Raw genomic sequence first — 15877 nt, forward strand, 5'->3', positions numbered from 1 at the left:
CATCGTCAGTCAGCTGCGAGCATCGTTCGGTCCATTTGGATTGGAAGTGGTATTTCTTCAACGCATGCGTTGAAGAATGGGAATGCTGACGATGTTATTTCACCGAGCGTTCGCTAAACTAATTTTCAAAACATCGCCCTTTTGGCAGACCTACTGGAGGATCATCGTCCGCGTTCTAAGTTCTCTCATCACCGCCTCTCACAAAGATTCGCGCACGCAATTCGAGTTTTGAGCTTGAGCGCTAAGCGGTTGGGCCTGGCACGACCGATTTCACGGACAGCGAATTCCATCAATCGACGATCACTGAATCAGCTGGTCATCTCTTCCACCGCCATCATGAACGATACCGATGTTGTCCGGTCATCGTCGCCAGCATCGACGGACAACACGACAAACATGTGCATCATCACCAGCGACCACGAACACCGAAGGCAACGAACGCTCTGGCCATTAACGGGTGTCATGGGACCCATTTGAAATGGGCGGGTCTTGAGCAGGCGCAATCAACGTGTTGTTGTCGAAAAGTCTAAATAAATAAGCACCGTTTGGACATCCTCGGGCGTGCTGCTGTTATTTCTCCCACCACGGGTTGTCCAGCAACCTCAGCACGTTCAAGTGACCTAGTACTACCAGCCACGCCGGCAATGGAGCTCAAGCTGGTCTATCGAGGGCTTCGCAAGGTTTCGGATTGGATTTTGGATGGGTACTTTTCGGAGGTCGTGGTGGAAGGCAAAGAGAATGTGCCTGTTGAGGGCCCGCTTGTTATGTACGTGGTCGATTTGGCTGGCTTTTCCGCCCAAGTACTCACAATGCTGCAGAGCTTCGACGCATTCGAATGATATGATCGATATTGCTGCTCTGGGTGTGTGCAATGACTTCGAGGATCCCGCTCGAGACTGACCGATGGACTAGCGGTCACCGTCCCCCACCGAGAATGGCGTTTCCTCTGTTTCTGGGCGAAATCCGACATGTTCAAGAACCCGATAGCAGCTGCTATACTTCGATCCTCAGGCGCCATTCCGGTCCGCCGAAATCCCAATAAGGCCTCATCGAGGAGCGGCGCGACCTCTGGCAAATCCTCGCCCTCGAAACCGCAGACTTCGGCGGAGGATATGGCCGCTCGGGCTGCTCTATTTGGTTCAACGACCAAAGTTCTTGATAAAGGAGGGGTTGTAGGATTGTTCCCCGAAGGTGGAAGTTATACTGGGTGGAGGATCTTTCAGGTTTTACCTGGAGCGGCGTGGTGTGGTGTTGAACATGCGAGGTCTGGAAAGGGGAGGGAGAAGAAGGGGGTCGCGATTGTTCCCACTGCGATCACGTATACGGATAAAGCAAAGTTCTTGAGTCGGATACACGTCCGGTGAGTTATTTCTGTCCGTTTACATTCGTGTTCTAACCCCAAGATAGATATGGAGAGCCTATCCTACTGTCTTCGTACTACGATGAGCTATTCGACCCGGAAGTTGAACCCAATGTCGCAGCGAACACGGTGGTGAAGAAGATCACGGCGGAAATGGAGAAGAGATTAGTAGGGATGACGGTGAATGCTCCAGATTGGTTCGTACTTACTCCACGAAGACATTTTCCATTCCTAACGACCCACAGGGAAACCATCTGCGCCGTGAAAGCTGCGCGAAACATACTCTGGGGTGACGAAGACAGAATCCGACTGCAGGACTGGGTCAGTATCAACCAGCGTCTCGCAGAAGCACTAGGACCGGCATCTCAAGCAAAGACCGCACTGGTGAAATACCACTCGCTGCTCTACCACGCGGACGTCAGACATTCGGTCCTGGAATCTCTCAACTCTTCTGACACGCCGTCTCCACCCATATTGTCCACGATCGCACGCCTTCCCCTCACCTTGGTGCGGTTCATTGCCTTCCTCCCTTCCCTCGCGCTCTTCTGGCCTGGTTACATCACCGGCCGCCTCGCTTCGAAAGCGTTCACCAACCCACTCGAGGAGGAAGCCCAGTGCCAGTTCAAATCTGTTGGAGCAGGGCTTGGAATCGCATTCAATCTGTCTGTTATTCTGGGTCTTCTGTGGCGAGCACCTGGTAGCGCGCTGAAGCGTCTCGTGTTTGAAGGGAACGATCATCGGAGTCTGTGGGCCTCCTTTGGGCAGGGTATTAGTGCTGCGTATTTGGGTGTTTGGGTGCTGGCCAAATGGCATAACTTGCTCGTCAAGTGTGAGTGTGATTTGTTTTTTTCTGCTTGATTGGTTTGCGGAAGCGTGCTGACCCCTCCCTTCTCCCGCTTCTATAGCCAATTACAGAGAGTGAGCCATTTCTTTTCGCGTTGGGTGAAATATTACTGACTTCTCCCGCGTAGGCTTCAAAGACTTTTGACGTTCTGGAAGATTGCGAAGGCTTGTCTCTCCACTGGCCAAACGGTGGACCTTGGACCTTACACGAAACCAGTCTATCCTGTTATCAACCCTTTCATCAGACAGAAGGTTATTTCGGAGGATGGGGAAGCTGAAGCGGGTGTGTTGGATGCCAAAGCACCTCCGAAGATTGCTGCGAGCAAGCTTATACCTTCGTTGTTGGAAGCGAGGAAGGATGCGCGCGCTTCTCTTGCTAGATTGCTTGTACAGAACAAGGAGTTGAAGGCGTATTTGGTTCAGAAGGGAGCTGTGCTGTCAGGAGGTTCGAGTCGCCAGTCCGAAGTTCACCTGCGTTGTTGTGAGCGATGCGCGTGTTTCTCTTGCTAGATTGCTTGCGGGGACAAGAAGTCAGACGAATATTTAGTTCACCAGGGCGCTGTGCCATCATGGAGCCCGTTGGATGTCACTGTTTATCCTGTATCTATTGTTTTGTAGCCACCTGAAACATATGTATTGATTTTCTTCTGTAACCCTCCCTACCACCGTCACCATCCTTGTTCTTCTAAACCTCTGAAAACCATGGTGTTTTGTGTGACTTCAGCCAAGTCAGTGTTGGTCTTGATTGCAATTGATTTACGACATCAGAAACCGAAAATCCGTTTTGGCTCCTGCCTCGAGGCTGCCGAGAGCGCTCATGCTCACGTTCTACCCAAACCCCAAACTCATTTCTCGTCTTGCTTGATTATCATCGTCGACGACGACCTTGGGGCTCTGGCCACCCTGGACACGACTTTTACCGGCCTTTGGACACTCCACGAACACATCGCTTGTTCGAAACTTGCTTCCGAATCTTTCCCCGTGCCGTGCATGAGGAATTCTTGAGGCCAGGAACAGGTCGCAGGACGTCGTTCCAGGAGCCATTGGACTTCTAAAACCTTATTTCTTTCGTCGTCGCCGTGAAATACACCCGCCGACGACGATACAGCGAACCGAATGTTCGTTCTTCACCCCTCAAGTCGCTGCGATGTCTGTCTCGAAGGGTTCAGCTGGGAAACGGAGATGGCTCCGTTTGCCATCCCCTGTGGACATGTATTCTGCAAGACGTAAGTGCCTAGCGCTTTAGTTGCATGTGTGGTGCTGATTGTGCCCTTCCCTTTATCTAACGTCGTTCTGCTTTGCTGCGCGCTTATCCGGGTCGTACGACGACAAAAAAGCTGTCTGGAAGCTGTTATTCCGCCCAAATGCCCTCTATGTCGCAAGAATTACGACCCAACTCGCCTGAAGAAGCTACATGTCGATCGACCGGAGGGGATGGATGATCCGAAGGAGGGGGAATTTCTGCAGAGGATAGCGCTGTCGTTTGATGCACCGGAAGATCATTTGCAGGAGTTGGTGGAGGAGTTGGACGCTTGGTTGAGGGAAAAGGATCCTGAATCGGTGCGTGGTGTATTCCTTACATTCTTGCAAGTGTCCTTACGACGTCTATTTCAGTGTCTACCGGTACGCAAGGCGCGAATGGCACTCGACAAATACCAAGAGCTACGGTTTATGGGCATCGAGAGCAAGCGGGAGATTTCGCGGTTGAGGCAGGATCTTACGGAGCTGAGGCAAGTCATGGCGGCGGAAAAAGACCAGGCAAGCCTGATAGAAAGACGACTACTGGAGGAAAAGGACGGATTGGAGATCCAGCTCGACTCGTACAGAACCGAACTCGAACAACTGCGCTCAGAAATCCACCGCCGTACACTCAAAAACCCTCTTCCGCCACCTCCACAACCGGTTTCGTTTGCCCGATACCCGCCGTTCGACCCCAAGTTTAACCAGGGCACGGCTCGATGGTACAACGATGCCGGCCAGTCGATGTTGATGCCCACGAAGTACCCGCCGAATGGCTTGGCGTACGTCCGGCCTTGGATGGATGATGAGCGCGAGAACCAACACCATGTGCTCAACGAGTCCAATGGTGCTAGGCGGGACCGCAAGGGCAAAGCGAGCGACCCCAACTCGGAGCTCTATCGGTCGGTGTACGTCGCCAACCCCGCCGCTGCCGCTTCGACATCGTCCAATGGAGTCCCTTCGACGTCCCAGCTGGAAACGCCTCGGACAAAACCTGGGATCATACCAGGCGCGTCCGCGGCTTCTGGGTTCATGCCGCCCGACCCCGAGAACGAAAAGGAGCGAGGGTTCCATGCGTATAGAACCCCAGAATCGTCGCCCAGTAGGAGGTCGAAGACGCCCAAGCCACTATTCGACCCGGCGAGGGATGCGGTCGATCCGTACACTTTGACTGCCGCGCTTCTCCCAGAATACGTGAACGGCTATACGGAAGGCTTCTCGTCGGCACTGCAGACTGTTCAGAATGCTGCTGCCTCGGGGAGCAGGTCGTCGAAGGAGCCGGAGGCGAGCACTTCGGCGTCTGGATCTGGGTCTGCGTCAGCGTCTAGTTCAACGCAGCCGGACGAGAGGGCGGAGAGGAGGGAGCGCAGACGTCGTGAACGGGAGAAGGAGAGGGAGAAGGAAAGGGAGGGGCGTAGGGATCGAGAGAGGGACAGAGAAAGGGATCGAGAACGAAGGGAGCGACGTCGCGAGCGACCCTCGGATGAGGATCGTGAAGGTGGAGACAGGGAGCGCGATCGTGAGCGGGAGAGGGAACGAAGGCGGGAACGAAAGCACCGCAAACCCACCTCGGAAAACCTCGCCGATGCTATTGCAGCTATTTCATCTGCTGAGACGCGCCGTTCTCGAAGAGACAGAGAGCGAGAGCGGGAACGGGAAAGGGACAGGGAACGGGAAGAAGGGCCCTCATCCAGTAATCGTGAACGACAACGTCGGCGTAGGACCTCGGACGCAGACGCTGCTCATCGGACACAGGCACAGGCGCAAGCCACCCTGGCTAGTATCCTCTCTGACAACCCTTCGCGCGCCCGTCGAAGTTCTACAGCACGGCCTGCAACTAGCGCACCTCAAATAGATTCACAGCCAACTATCGTTCCAAGCAACCCTCAAACTAACCCACCAGCTCTACCTGCCCCTACTCAATCTACGGTACCCTTGGCCCAGCCTACACCCCGTCTACCGGCGCAACCACCGCCAATGCCTCCGCCCGAGCCTCAACCAACCGTCGGGGGTGAACCTCTTCTTGCAACTCCAGCTTCGAGGCACAGCATCCAGAGCGATGCCAGCGCAAGCTCGTGGGGGACAGTTTCAAGCGGACCTAATCCCAATGACGCGACACCAAACAGCTTCGCATCCCTCAACCTTCGAACATTCTCGAGGTATCCTGCTCAGGCTTTGAATGCCGCGCAACCTCAGGTTAATGGCAATGCCAACCCCCAGAGAAGTCCTCGGCGCGCACACTTTACTCAGCAGGAGGAAGAGGAGGAATCAAGTAGTAGCGAGGAGGAGAGCGATGACGAGCAAGAGGATCCCTCTCCCGTCGTTATCCAGCCTGCACCCAATGGTCGACACCACCCCTCAAGGAATAATAGTCACACAAACGTTGCCACTCTCGTCGCACCCGTTCCTACGCGCCCGGAAACTGCTAGCAACCTCATTAACCACTCCCAACATCGACAACAGCGCACCCCGTACCAGATGTCAGCTTCAGCTGCTCCTACCGCCCCTTCTTACCCCACCTCTGCGCCGGCTCATGGATCCCGACATACCCAGGCGATGACCGTGTCCAATCATTACCAGAACCCTACGTTGCCCTACCAGAATCAAGGGTCGAGGCCTACCAGCGTCGCTGTATCTTCAGGGTCCGCCGGAGAGTCGCACGGAAGGAGTCACCGCCATCAGCAAGTCCAACCCCAGCAACAGCTGCAGCGCTCACAACATGAGACCGGTCGACACCGTGGCCATTCCCACTCGCACTCCCATCCCCCTCCCCAGCAGCAACCGCACACTGCCCACCCTCTTTCGCACCAGACTAACCACCTGGTCCAACTCAATGTGTACACCAATGGACATGTTAATGGGGCGAATGTGAAGGGTGATCCAAGGCCTCGACGACTTTCTTCCGCTGCTCCTCCCGATGTCATGGCTTCCGCTGTTTCCTCCCTGTCCTCGCTCTCTCTCCACAGTCTCCGTGCGCCTCCTCCCAACTCGGCGCCTGTCAACTGGCCGTCGACCAGCCAACCGGAATCCTCGTCGGAGGAGGAAGATGATGATGATGAAGAGGACTCCAGTTCCGAAGAGGAGGGTCAGGTTGTGGGTCAGAACCAGGGTTTACCTCCCGGTACCGCTCACACTGGGAACGCCCTCGGTCTCGCGATACCCCCCAACTGGGCTGTCGGCGCTCAACATCCCGATGGACAAATACCCATTAGCGCACCTGCACCTAGAGTGTCGAGTCGTGCGTTTTTGCGTTCGTTCAGTCATGAAGACTATGCTTGATTTTTTTCGGTAATTCTTTGTTTAACATCTTAGATGTGCCTGATTTTCCTTTATCTCAGTCTGCTGTGTTGTGCAACCACCTCGCTTTCTCCTCGATATAGGCCTGCCTTGGTTATCTATGTTGTAACATCTCGCTTTCATTGCCTCGGATTCGTTCTTTGCGAACTATGACTCACGACTCTCTACTTTTCCCCTCTTGCTTCTTTCTTTTCTTCTCCTTTCAGTTCTCTTTCTACTTTTACCCTTGCCTTTGACTGTTATGACCCAGTGATGATTGATTACGATACCATTCGAATTCGAACAAGTGACGATTTCTGCTTTTCGACTACTGTATATCTCAACTGTTTTGATGTTATTCCTAACGTATATCTGTCTGGTGTCGTCCTGCTTTCGAAAATAGGATCTCCTTTTCCCACTTCTTCTGTGAATTGAACGTTCAGCGACCAATGGCGACGAGCCACCCTCGTACATGTTGCTTTGCCTTCTCTTTTTCAAAATCTTACCAACCAATAGAGTCCAAGATGCCTTCCCATCTTCGAATACCCAGATAGCGCGATTTCGGCGCCCATTTGGCAATGTGATGACACTGCATGATCGTAGTCTCCGAGAGGACCTCGAAGACTACCCTTTGTTCTTTCAAACCGCGGTTTTTCTAGTGATTATCCAATAGGTATCGTGGATTCCGTTCTGGTAGAGAGTACACACGACGAGACCGGATGACCTGGGACACGTCAATGCCCCATGTAATGAGCGAAAAAGGGTGAGGATTCAGGGAAAAAGTAGGATGCTTCTTCTCGTTTTTGGTCGGCGAGGACCCCTCGTTGTTCGGTCAAAAGTGATGAGATGAACCTGCGGTCTCTGAGTATGAAAATGTTCATCTCGCGTTGCTGCAAGCCTGGAGCCCATACTTAGTCCGAAAACCCGCCCGCCATACCCAGGGTACGTACGTACTGCAGGGTTATCGCCCCATATCGACCACGGTAACCTATTGTCCTCCTTTCTGTCGCGACGTAAAAGACTTATCGATGAGAAAGAATGTTCGTGTACGGATAAATCGAGCGGGGTTGGAAAGCGCATTTCCGTTGCCTTTAATAGATTCTGTGTGTACACTTACTGTACAAAGTTAAGGGAAAGGCCGTGTGCGCGAGGGAATGACCGATATCGCAGCGGCCACAACCCTCGATCCTTGCCTCCAATGGTTGCAACGTTGCATTGGAGCAACTTCGGTTCACAAAGTACAAAGTTCAGCGTGGAAGCCATGTTTTGCATGCATTCAGTAAGTATCAGCATACTTGTCCGCACAATCGGAAACGAGCCACCCAATTTTCCAACAGATCCTCGCTGCTTCTTCCCGCGGTAGCGCTTAACAATCAACAAAACTCGAATTAGGCGCTCGTTCCTCGGGTCAGCAGGTTTCCCTTCCCATTTGGGGAGATGGGGGTAGAGATTGCTGGATAAAGACCCATTAAGGAGCGAAGGTGGTAAGGCTGGACCAAGGGAAATACTGGGAGTTGCTGATAAGAAACATGAGAAGAACCGACTTTCCGAATCAAGTCTTCTTCGATCGATGAGAAGTCGAGTCGTGACTGTTGACTGGCAGTGTCTCCCCCTGGCAGGCGTTCATTGAAAGAACGTTCGAAGCTCGATGGCATGTGAGCGCGTATCACACTATGTGCACAGGATTTAATGAGGCTGCATGCCAAAGGGGAAGGAGAAGTACCGAGGATCTGCTGGTCGATTGTACCAGGGGTTTTGGCAGGTGGTCTAACACGGTCGAAGCTTCTGTGACGCTGGACTGCGCTAGCCGTCGGTAGTGGTAAGGACCGTGAAACGCATATCACTAGCTTTCGTGGCGCTGTCGTTCTTGCTCATGGGAACCCTTGAACAAGGCGCGTCAAGCGCGTTTATCGCGAAAGAGGCCGTCAGAAAGCGAAACCGACGCAGTTAGCCGCCGGATCGGGCCGTGGGCGTTCCGGAACAAACCTAACCAAACGATGCCGCGCCTTGCCGCGGCGGCGGGCAGTAGCATGATGCAACACGAACAAGAGGGTCGGAGCACGTTGCACTCGAACCTGAACCCGCTCAACCTGTAGAGCCTGGAACAATGTCGCTGGTGTGTATAATGCAGCTCTATCTCTATAGATTAAAGCTATTATCTGACCTGATAATAGATTCACGCACTAGTCGCGAGGGGAACCACTATCCTTGCGGAGCACAAGGCTGGAAAGCGAGATTTCTCTCAAGGTGAATAGGTTCCAGTGTATAAATGAACAAAACTCATCTGGAATTCTAGCAACGACCACGATTCTGTCGAAGATCCCACCCACGGACAGGCACGAGGCGTTTAATTGCACTGGATTAGACCCGGGTCATTAACAGTGGCTGCAGCAAGTTAACATATGTCTGGGAACAATACCTCTTCCACTATGTTTCTGAGGGCGGGTTTATCTATTTGGTGATGGCGGATGAAGCGGCTGGACGGTAAGCTTCTTTTCATCAGGCTCAGGAGGTCCATTACTTACCAAGGAAATCCAGACGGATGCCGTTCGCCTTCCTGGCTGAATTACAGCGACAGGTACATTCAAATTGTCAGAGAAGCCTTCTTCCATTGTTGAATAACTGTTCTCCCAGTTCTTGTCTACACCTACAGGTTCCGGATCTCTGGATGACACTCCAGCCTATGGGCTGCAAGGCTCGTTTGGTCCCACCCTCTCCAACCTCATGCATACTTTCAACACTTCACCACCGGTCGACGAGCTCACTCGAGCGCAGAATGAATTGAATCAAGTGAAAAGCATCATGGTCCAGAATGTCGAACAGATCCTAAGCCGAGGAGAGAGGATAGAGCTGCTCGTTGATAAGACGGATGTCATGGCAGGTCAGGCGACTGCTTTCCGACGGGGTGCTCGAGCGGCGAGACGTCAAATGTGGTGGAAGAACACAAGAATTCTCATCATATCCTGCTTCGTTGCCCTGGTGCGTGCATCATGCTTTCCGCCCAACCGTACCTACTTACCAATCTGGGTGCAGTTCTTACTTTATCTTCTGGCAGCACAGTTCTGTGGGGCTGGTCTCAACCATTGTACAGCTCCGCATTGAACTGAGATACTCGCCGAAGTCGAGAAGCACCCTGGTCACCGGTCACCCTTCATACTATCGTCACGGACCTACTTATGCTTGTTCCCATCCATGCCACCAACCTTATTACGCTACGAACATTATATGCGACCTCGAGACGCCGATTTATACTCTCATACTACCCGTGTATTTCCCCATTCACCGACTCGAGGGTAATTTACTACAGCTGTGTTACAATTCTAATCTTATTATACAGAAAGAGTATTCCAAGCTCCCCGTCATCTTATCTCTGGAATGGTAGACCATCTTCCAACCCCGCGTCCAAACGCTAGAAGAACACCCCAGACCCGTTCTACACCCCACCGGAAGCTCGAATCCCGCCGTTGGTCAGACAAAGATCCGGCTTATCTCGAACGCGCTTCGAGGGACGTTCTGGTCCAGCACGAAGACTTCGACGACATCGGGCTGACAGTAAGATGGCGAAATGGTTCAAATGCAGTGGAGACACTGGGTAACCCAAGTGACGTCGACAAGTGTAAACGTAGACCACGGTGGGAGAGAACACCAGCTGCGTCCACATGAGTGTCCCGTTATCGGTATTGATTTCATTGATACTTTCTTTCCCTCCGTCGGCTTTGTCCTGCCTTTTCCTTCCCTCTCAAAGAATCCGCCACTTGTGTGACGGTGGCGAAGTGGGTGGAGGTTTCTGATAATTACGCCGCTGGAACACTTCGGTGACTTTATTTCCCATTTACCACCACTCAGTCACCACTCGCTCAGCTCTATAGGCACAGAGTCTATTTACTCCGCAGACTCTACATATGTATAGGCTTGCGACTCTATATGTACTCCACAGGCGTTTAAACGAGTGCCGGATCTCGTGAGGAGGAAGTAGATAGGCCTGAGAGTCGCCTGGATCCCCCATGTATCCGTTCAGAGCGCAGCTGGCTGAATTCATCATCCCGAGTGCAACCACCCACAGTGACCGTCCGTCCGTCGTTCGCTCCCACTGTCGGTACCACAGCGCACTTGTGATCATGGCACCAGTACCGGTACCACACCTGGTACCTTGGTGATATAGTGGCGGTCCTCAAGGACTCTACATAGCATCAGCATCTGTGGCGAAATACCAACCAATAATTCAATAGCCAAAGCAGATCCCACACGTCTCCTGACGACATACATTCTGTCATCGTCCTTGTTCTCCCGGATAGATGCGTCCGAAAAAGACAAGACGCCCTGTCCGCATGACCACCACTCCGCAACGCCTATTACCCCGCATTCTCCCGTTCTCTGTTAAGTGTTTCGGGCTGGGATGACCTTTTGGGGCTTGGCTTCGCCGTGGTTCAAAGAGGCTGTAAGAGGGCAACAATAGTCATGTCTACTCTCCGTTGATTTCAGATGTACTTACCACGTCGTTGCTAGAGATAGGAGCTCACAAGACCCCAAGCGAATACTTGGAAATAGATGGAACCAGAACTCGATGCGATAAGATGCTATGATGAGTATGACGATGCAAAGGAGACCGTAAGTAATAATAATACATGCAGATGCGAACGGCATAGCGGTTATAGTATGCAGTGGACTAGCGGCAGGCAGATGACGGGATAAGGTACTACTACAACTTGGAACAAGCAGTCCACAGAGAGAGTCTGACAGAAAGAAAGGAGATGACATGGAAGGAAAAGCAAGAATCATCGTCGTCGTCGACGGCCTAATAAGATAGTCGATTGGAAGGAAAAAGAACAACAAATTGAAGCCGTCGACGATGCAAACAGCATGCGAGCAAGCGAATGTCGAAGTGGAATAAAGATATTCGAAGAGCAAGCCGCGCTTCGTCAAGTAGAGCCTCTTCTTCCTTCTGTCCAGGACAAGCGGGCAGGGTTCAAAGGATGTCGGTCTAAGGTGTAAAGGAGAGGCCGTTTTGAAAAAGAGTGGGGATATAGATTAAGTGACGAGGGAACGAATGCAGTTGAATGTGAGGTGGTTAGACATAGAGCCCAGGGGCGTTGGGGGCATAAGGTGCATGAGATTGAGAGTAACTGGTATGATGCCGAGACTGATAATGCTGGTGCGGATGCTGAGATTGAGACTGAGTTTGGCTGGAGTCGCGAGTCGAAGAAGGTACAGGCATCGCTTTCGATGGGCTGACTTGAGTGTACGAACGAGTGCCAGAGGCGGACGTTGACGTGCTATGAGAAGTCGACGAAACAGGATCGCGTTGGGACGCTGCCGCATGAGGGTGAGGAGTGTGGCGCATCCGCTCGGTCTCTCGATCGGGATAGCTTCGCTCGGTTTGCCCTGCCATCCGGCGTTCCCTATCGGCCTGCTGTCGTTCCCGTTTGCTCTGTTCCAGGGCCCGTGCCGCATCGCTAGCACTGCTCGTTCGAGGATTAGGCGATGTGGAAAGAGGGGCAGCAATCCCCGAAGAAGCGTGCTGATGAGATGCCAATAGCCTAGAGAACTGATCGGTCGTGCTCGTCGTCTGCTGCTGCTGAGAGGGCCGAATCTGGCTAGTCTGCCTTCGGGACCCAGAAGAAGAGGGAGACGGGGATCTGGAAGTGGATCTCCTCCTTTCCTCGCGCGCAGAGCGGCTGTTCTCTCTCACAGACGTCGAGTATGATAGCGTGGCCTTTGGCGGAGATGATGACGAGGAATCGGCGAGAATGTTATGAAGACGCGATCGAAGGCCGTCGTTATCAGCGGACCTCTGACCGGAAGCCTCATAGGAAGGGGCTGAGCGTTGCACAGCAGGTCGAGATGGAACAGGAGGTCGAGCGGGAGAAACAGAACGAGAGGAAGGTCGGCTAGAAGATGGTGTCCGGCTACTAGAACCCTGACTCGGGATGGAATGAGACCGTGATCGACGTTCGGCGTACGGAGCAGTTCTCGAGATTCCACTGGGGCTGGGGATCTGGAAGGCACGTTCTTCCTGCTTTATCGTCTCGACGCGAGGGGCAGAGGACAATTGTTCAGAGCTGGCGCGTGCCATAGTCGTCCGAGACTTGGTTAGATCGTCAGACGGAACAGCAGGGGCAACGCAGCCACAGGAATGAGGGTGTCGTGGATGACTGCAGACAGCGGGGATAAGCACTGCGGCAGTAGGCTGATACTTGGCTGCCGAAGGCTGTGACTTCGCCTTCTCGATATCAGAAACCTCGGATTCTTCGCTCGCTTCTTCATCGTCATCATCATCCTCGTATTCCTCCTCATCGGTTTCTTCGAGATCCGGCAGGGGTTTGAACATCGAGATGGTGGTGTTGAACTTGGTGGTGAATTGAGGGAGCGGGGAAATGAGGATGGAACCTTCGTCTCGCACAGCAGCGCCGACAAGGTTGGCTTGATCGAGTTCGTGAGGCGAGTACCGGGCGTCGGCGTACAACGAAGGACTTCCAGTCAACCGCTCTTGGCTCGCAATTGCTCGCAGTCTCTTAATCTCCTCGTTCATCCTCGTCCACTCCTTCGCAACGTAATTGTACTGGGGACAAATCAATCCAAAGCCTCAGGCGACGGTAAATCGTAACTTACTTGCCTACATCAACGTCAGCGACAATAACCCGGAAAGGGAATAAACCCACTTACTGCACCATAGTCTCATACGCTTCATGCGCTTTTGTGCAGTGATCCCGCAAACTACTCTCGGTTGCCCAGGCAGCCTGGCGCTCTTGTTCTCGTACTCGCAACTGCTGTTCAATCTTCGCAACCAGTTCGTTCTTCTCGGCTTGGAGCTGAGCGTGTTCCCGTTTGAGTGCTTCGTTTGCGGCATTCTGAGCGCGGAGGGTCGTCTTCACCTCGCAAAGGTAAGCGACCATTCGGTAAAGCGTTCGGAGATCCTTAAACTGGCACCAGAACGTCAGCCCTCAAAAATCTTGAATGAAACGAAGGATAACGCACGGAGTCCTTTGGCTGTTTCTGCAAGAACGACTTTCCCTCCGAAATCAACTGCCTAACCTGCGTTTCCGAACACCCTGCCTCGGCAATGTTCGAGATGGCTTGGTAGAGTCGGCGGGCGTCATCATCGTTGGGTGCAGAAGCGCCGTTGGGGGAGGGAGGTGCCCGGACGTTGTCGAGATCCAAGTGAAGCTTGACAGTGAATCGCGGGTCGAAAATCTTGCGGCACAAAGGGCACAAGGGGGGATTAATGTTTGCGAGACAGCTAAAGACGTGGAGTGAAGAGATCGTGAGAAGACGCGCGAAGGAAGAGGGGGGAAATGACGCACTCTACACAGAAGACATGTCCGCAGGTGATGGTGCACGGTGCTTTGCTATCGCCACCGAACGGCTCTAGGCAGACATCGCATGCAGAGGTAGAACCAGCAACCAACATCGTAGGAGAGCAGTCAAGTGGCCGGATGCAGTCGATGGCAACCGGGTGTAGGGGAGGCTCAGCCTAGGGAGTCAATGTCGACGAAGGACAAGGCAGTGAAGGTCGGGTATAAACTTGGTTGGAGGGGGGACGGTACGGTGAAGTCGGGGGTGGGGTATGAAAGGACGAAAGTCCTGACATATTTGACCATCCCGTGCCAGCGGTATTATAAGTGTGTATGGCTAAGTCTGGGCACGAGGCCGCCGTTAAGCCAAAGGGTGGATCGGCTGTGAGGGGAATCGTCAAATCGAGACTTCCGAATCGAACTATACCGGAGGTCCCTGGCTTCGTGATCACAGAACACAAATCCAATTTGTCGCTTTGGCACAGACCATCCGGATTTGGGCATTCCCCATGGACCTGGACTGATTCGGACAGATCCCAAGGTCTCTCGGTCCCAGCCTGTTACAACCCTCTTGCGTAATAGCGGGGGTGGGCAGCCTATTGACGGCAATATAGCCTCCCTGGCAGACTGAGTGACTGTGAAAGACAGAATAGAACGGTTCTCAAGGCAGACGCTGAGAATGCGCAGGTCCCTGTCGTTTCTCAAGTCCCTTGTTACGGGGAACCGAGTCAAACTGGCTTGAGGGGTGAGTGGGTCGAACTGATCTGGGGGCACAATGGCTCAACTCCGCGTGACTGATTGAACTGTCGGAATACGGATCGAGGCGACCTCGTGTTCGCGGTACGCGCTGCCCTGTAATTTCAGCATTAAAGCCTCCTGTAAACTGCAGATTTGCTCGCTCATCTTCGTTCATTCATATTCCGAGAATGAAGGGCGGTGAAGAACGGCGATGGCCTCGTCGCAATTGTAGGGAAGATGTCTTTCTGTTCAACGCATCGCCACCGGTCGGGATCAGGACAGAGGCGACCCCAAATACAAAGGCTCACCTAGCTAACCTTGGGCAGTCGCGAACGGCTCTTCTCGATTCCAGAGCAGCGCTGACGACCAACATCGCACATGGATTTCGCAATAATGTTGTGACGTTTTCCATCGAAGTTCGAAGTCTGGTATGGAGCTCCCTCTCCCGCTTGGCCAGCCCTTGTTGCGAGAACCTGACCGCTTCCGGTGCTGAGCCTCCGGCTAGTACGCCCGTACATAGCAATTCATTTCGGCGGTTCGAGCGATACGGTATACCCTGCCTACCAACATTCATCGTCTTCCAGAATCCGATTTCGCTGCTAAACAAGCGAGGAGACCACAGACGCTCTTGGCTGTTCCCTCTGTGGCTGTCGGCGACGCTGACGACCCCAAGTCGTCCTGGGAAGCACGACGGTCCCCTGCATTCCCTAGAATACTCGTCGTCGTAGTACGGGTACAAGGGGGAATGCTTGTCGGCGCCTCGATTTGGAAGTTCGGTGGCAGTCCGGTCCGTCTTGAGCACGTGAAGGGGCCTTCCGAAAAGGGTATTCTCACCCCTCCCTCCCTATCGCGAGCACCACTGAATTGTTCGTTATAGTAGGCAACTGAAGCCCAGTCGCTGTTCCCTTTTTCTTATCAGCTTTCTGTTCTGTTGTGCAATTCGCTCCGTCATATCAATCACTCATTGCATACGTGTGTTTGTTATCTCAGTTTCGCATGGAATCCACACCACATGCGCATTATTCTTGTAGTTTGGCATAATGGATCCAACGTTCGCAGTCGTTGACGTTGGGATATCGAAAGGTCCAGGTCTGAGGACGAGGCATCGGACACTCGGATAAAGTGAGCG

General features: G+C 53.1%; 5 protein-coding genes across 5 annotated transcripts; 3 read left to right on the plus strand and 2 right to left on the minus strand.

The window, feature by feature from the left end:
* Positions 1-644: 644 nt before the first annotated feature.
* CC1G_07278 (hypothetical protein) lies at positions 645-2713 on the plus strand (the record flags this gene model as incomplete). The annotated part of the gene is made up of 7 exons (XM_001835084.2): positions 645-766; positions 819-862; positions 913-1360; positions 1408-1557; positions 1606-2187; positions 2266-2278; positions 2332-2713. 7 exons carry the CDS (start codon positions 645-647, stop codon positions 2479-2481), a joined length of 1509 nt encoding a protein of 502 aa, XP_001835136.2. The 3' UTR covers positions 2482-2713.
* A 606-nt stretch (positions 2714-3319) lies between these two features.
* On the plus strand, positions 3320-6721 carry CC1G_07279 (hypothetical protein; the record flags this gene model as incomplete). The annotated part of the gene is made up of 3 exons (XM_001835085.2): positions 3320-3429; positions 3541-3763; positions 3818-6721. The coding sequence occupies 3 exons, from the start codon at positions 3320-3322 to the stop codon at positions 6719-6721; spliced, it is 3237 nt and encodes a 1078-aa protein (XP_001835137.2).
* Positions 6722-8825: 2104 nt separating this feature from the next.
* Positions 8826-9820, plus strand: CC1G_07280 (vesicle-associated membrane protein 712; the record flags this gene model as incomplete). The annotated part of the gene is made up of 7 exons (XM_001835086.2): positions 8826-8834; positions 8893-8965; positions 9015-9063; positions 9110-9202; positions 9257-9296; positions 9353-9697; positions 9752-9820. 7 exons carry the CDS (start codon positions 8826-8828, stop codon positions 9818-9820), a joined length of 678 nt encoding a protein of 225 aa, XP_001835138.2.
* Positions 9821-11786: 1966 nt separating this feature from the next.
* CC1G_15446 (hypothetical protein) lies at positions 11787-13247 on the minus strand (the record flags this gene model as incomplete). Its single annotated transcript, XM_002910123.1, has 1 exon — positions 11787-13247. The coding sequence occupies one exon, from the start codon at positions 13245-13247 to the stop codon at positions 11787-11789; it is 1461 nt and encodes a 486-aa protein (XP_002910169.1).
* A 41-nt stretch (positions 13248-13288) lies between these two features.
* On the minus strand, positions 13289-14126 carry CC1G_15447 (hypothetical protein; the record flags this gene model as incomplete). Its single annotated transcript, XM_002910124.1, has 4 exons — positions 13289-13331; positions 13382-13638; positions 13694-13955; positions 14020-14126. The coding sequence occupies 4 exons, from the start codon at positions 14124-14126 to the stop codon at positions 13289-13291; spliced, it is 669 nt and encodes a 222-aa protein (XP_002910170.1).
* Between the last annotated feature and the right edge of the window lie 1751 nt (positions 14127-15877).

This window comes from Coprinopsis cinerea (genome assembly GCF_000182895.1).
Source record: "Coprinopsis cinerea okayama7#130 chromosome 12 map unlocalized cont3.12, whole genome shotgun sequence".
Classification (NCBI taxonomy): Eukaryota; Fungi; Basidiomycota; class Agaricomycetes; order Agaricales; family Psathyrellaceae; genus Coprinopsis; species Coprinopsis cinerea.